This window comes from Bubalus bubalis, chromosome 8 (genome assembly GCF_019923935.1).
Source record: "Bubalus bubalis isolate 160015118507 breed Murrah chromosome 8, NDDB_SH_1, whole genome shotgun sequence".
NCBI lineage: Eukaryota > Metazoa > Chordata > Mammalia > Artiodactyla > Bovidae > Bubalus > Bubalus bubalis.
In genome coordinates, this window is record NC_059164.1 from 46,793,283 (window position 1) to 46,797,160 (window position 3,878).

Consider the following 3,878-nt stretch of genomic DNA (forward strand, 5'->3'; position numbering starts at 1 on the left):
TCGTCTTCTCTCATAGAGTCCAAAAGTCTGTTCTTTATATCTGTGTCTCTTTTGCTGTGCTCACTTTTAATTGTAGTTGATCCTGTTATGCAAAATAATAATTCAAACAAGATAAGAAAACAACACTGCAGAGTCTTAGGAGGGGCTGAGGGCTTTGTCCCAATTCCTCTTTACATGAAAATCCTGTTGCCACAGTGGGAAAAAAAAAAAAAAGCCAGCTGAGGCAGCTGTCTCTAAGACCCCCAGATCACTGGTGAGGAAACTGCAGCTCCAGTTCAATAGGCGCCAGGCCCAGCCAAGCCCACAAGGCAAGCATCCCCTTAGAGGCCAGAGGTCAGGACCAGAGTGGGTCTTCCACACACCTTTTATACAGCTGCTCCAATTCTTTGCTTAGGCTGTGCTGGGGCTGAAACTCATACATCATTGCATTTATGATCTTGCAAGACTGAAAACAACATAAAAAAGCCAGGCTTTTTTTTTTTTTTAAAGTTTCCCCCAAAGAGGTTTTGCAATCTACTTTTTAAATTAATTTATTCCTTTTGGAAGATTCACACTGAAAAGACAGGAGAATTATCAGTTGCCTAATTCACATCATTAATGGGAAGTAGGTATTTGAAGAGTATTAAAAATACTTAAGACCACGAACTCCTTCCTCGGATGTTTCATCCTGCCCTGTGTGTCCCATTCAATGGATGACAGCTGGTCCAGAGCAGGGCTCCCCAGGAAGAGTCCACTCTGACTGTCTGCCCTGCTATCCAGAAGCAGTGAATCAGGCCTCTGAAATATTCCTTTTCTGCATGAAAGACCTTCTTCTTTTCTATTGTAGAAAAATGTTGCAACCTTGCCACGAGGCCAGCTCTACTCTCAAGACATCAGTCCTTGTGCATGCCCCCTCACCAAGCCACACATACTACAGTCGTGGAAAGGACTCTGACACAGATCAAGTCCAAAGGGAGAGCCTGGGGTCTAATCCCATGGTGACTCCTGTGAACCTGAAAATCATAAGATGGGATGGCAAGGAACCCCTAACCCACAGGGCACTTTCAGAGGTGAGGCAGGGATGGGTCACACAATCTGTCTAGGAGGAAGGGAGCTGCCGTGACACCACAGACCTGATGGGGTAAAAGGGATGGTCACCCGACCTGCAGAGATCAATATGAGATAATACAGAACATCTGGAACATGATAAGTGCACACCATAAATGCAGATTATTATGCAAATGAAACTTAAAATGGCATTCTTAATCCTGTTTGCCCAGTCATAACGGACCTGTGATCGCATTCACCCATCACATCTCAGCTGGACAGCCATTTACCAGCTTCGTGAAGCCCAAACACCTTGATGTAAAAGGAATATATGCATGTGAACAAACATCTCCCCTCACCCTGCTGAGTCCAGGAAGCAATAAAGTGAAAACTACCAAAGATAAAAGACAGGGTCAGTTACTATACTTAGCTCCTGCTATATAACAGAAGTAGCCCCTGGCACCAACTTCAAGAAAAAAAAGTGAAAAATACAGTTTAAATATTTGAATTTCAAAATGTTGATGTTCTCCTTTCCTAAGGCACAGTTAAGAGGCCCCAGAGAAAAACTGGTAATGCTGAGGGGTGTGCCCTGGAAACGACATGTCTGTGTCGCTGTGCGGCAGTGATAGGGAGGTGTCACTCCAAGGCAGCCAGCCGCTCAATGGCAAAGCAGACTTTCTTTGCAGTTTCTTCAAATTCTTTCTGTTTATTGTTGGCTTCCTTTGCGATTTTGTTCTTGATTCTTTCTTTATCCAGTTTCAAAAATTCACCAAGGGTTAATTCTTCAAACTGCTTCTTGACAGAAAGGAAAGCACAACCAGATGAATGCTTTTTATGTTCTTCTATAGGGTCGTCATCTGGCTCCCAGCCTTCCAACTCCTTGAAGCAGAAGAAACACTGAGCCAAGTCAGGCTTGCTCTCAGTGGGACAGTGGATGAAGCCTGCCGCAGCCATCTGCTCCGAGATGCAGGCGCAGCCCTCTAAGAAGGGCCAGTTCTTAAATGTGGAGACGCAGTGGTTCTTGAGGTAGAGCTCCCAGGCCGGGGGCAACCACCGGGTGCTCATCCCACTGCCACCAAGTGATGCCTCGATTCAAATCCAGTGGTTGATGGCCTCTGCGAGGCGTGTCGGGGCATCCTCCTGTTTTAAGGAGGTCTGGTTAATGTATAACTTAGATGTACACTGCACATTAGGAAAGTCCTACCATAAACGGCTCATGTCATTATTTTTTTCTTTTTGTTTTCATTTGATTGTCCTACCATAGAAAAAGATTTATGGTTTTTCCTCCTCATCTTCCTCCTTTTGATCGTAAATCTTTACAAAGAAAGCATTAGGTGATCAACTATTTGGTCCCTTGTTGCCCGGATGGTTCCTTGCCTGCCCTAGATCATGTCCCTCAGTGCTGGGCCTTGAAAATGAGTTCTTTCTTTCTTTCCTTTTAGAGAGTTATGCTAGTAGCGTGCTTGGCAAGGGCTTATAGTCAATCCTAGGGTGTCCAAGGGTGTCCAAGAGGACTTAGGCCAATTTTATCTTACATGTGCATTGTGCATGTCCAGTATCTTGTATAGAATTATAGATTTGATCAGCAGTTTCAATTCATTTGAATTCATTTTAAATTCATGTTAAAATTCAGTTTAATTCACTAAGCATTATACATGTGTATGGTGATGGTTGAGTCGCTAAGTTGTGTCAAACTCTTGTGACCCTGTGGATTGTAGCCTACCAGGCTGCTCTGTCCATGGGGTTCTCCAGGCAAGAATACTGGAGTGGGTTGCCATTTCCTTCTCCAGGGGATCTTCCCAACTCAGGAAATGAACCCAGGTCTCCTGCATTGCAGGCAGATTCTTTACCAACTGAGCTATGAGCGGGGCTTTGTATGTGTATATATATAATCATAGTAAATTAATTAAATGCAGTAAATAAGCATATAAATATATTGATGGAGAAAAGTTTTATAGATTATGCATTCGTTCAGTCATCTCAATTTGTACAATCATTGTACATGTGCTTTTGACAGTAGACTTCAAGCAAGCAGTGATACATGTCATGAGTAATTTGATAGCCAGGAAAAGGATGATAACACATATTATGAAACTAACAACTGTCTGTAAAGCAGAGGGGAAAAATTTTTCTAGTCCTGAGGGGAGTCAACTAAATAGGTCATTTAAAAGGGCAGTGTTTCTTACATCTTGTAACTATTTTGCTCTTTGGAAAATTTTTCCCAGGCATCTGTCAACCTCTTTAGAGCTGCTGACAAAAGTGCAACAAGTAGTGTGAGCAATAGCACAAATGTTATGTGTTAACATAATATTAAACCACGGATCTCTGTCTTGCAGGCTTTCCAAAAGCTGTCTGTATGATATTTGACATGGTGGGGGTTGCTGGCATCAGTGACTTATGGTTGTTGTTTTTTTTTTTTATAATTTAATGTGTCTATTAACCAACTAAGGGACAGAGCAAAGGTTCCTAGGGTAAGTTGTGTCTGGTCTTTAAGAATTGAATATAATTCAGAAAAGGGATGGACATATTAATGTGCTGGAAATTTGAACCTGAAAGGTTAGGCCAGAGGGAGATTGATCTGAGTAAGTGGTAACATTCGGTTCAGTTCAGTCGCTCTGTTGTGTCCGGCTCTTTGTGACCTCATGGACTGCAGCATGCCAGGCTTCCCTGTCTGTCACCAACTCCCGGAGCTTGCTCAAACTCATGTCCATTGAATTGATGATGCCATCCAATGATCTCGTCCTCTGTCGTCCCCTTCTTTTCCTGCCTTCAATCTTTCCCAGCATCAGGGTCTTTTCCAATGAGTCGGTTCTTTGCATCAGGTGGCCAACGTATTGGAGCTTCAGCTTCAG

General features: G+C 43.1%; 1 protein-coding gene across 1 annotated transcript; it reads right to left on the reverse strand.

The window, feature by feature from the left end:
• LOC123334696 (baculoviral IAP repeat-containing protein 5-like) lies at positions 1-2,738 on the reverse strand. The gene has a single exon (XM_044946594.2). The coding sequence runs from the start codon at positions 2,089-2,091 to the stop codon at positions 1,663-1,665; it is 429 nt and encodes a 142-aa protein (XP_044802529.2). The 5' UTR covers positions 2,092-2,738; the 3' UTR covers positions 1-1,662.
• Between the last annotated feature and the right edge of the window lie 1,140 nt (positions 2,739-3,878).

Excerpts from the sequence above, each read along its gene's own strand:
- LOC123334696 (XM_044946594.2), bottom strand. The coding sequence starts at position 2,091 with ATGAGCACCCGGTGGTTGCCCCCGGCCTGGGAGCTCTACCTCAAGAAC.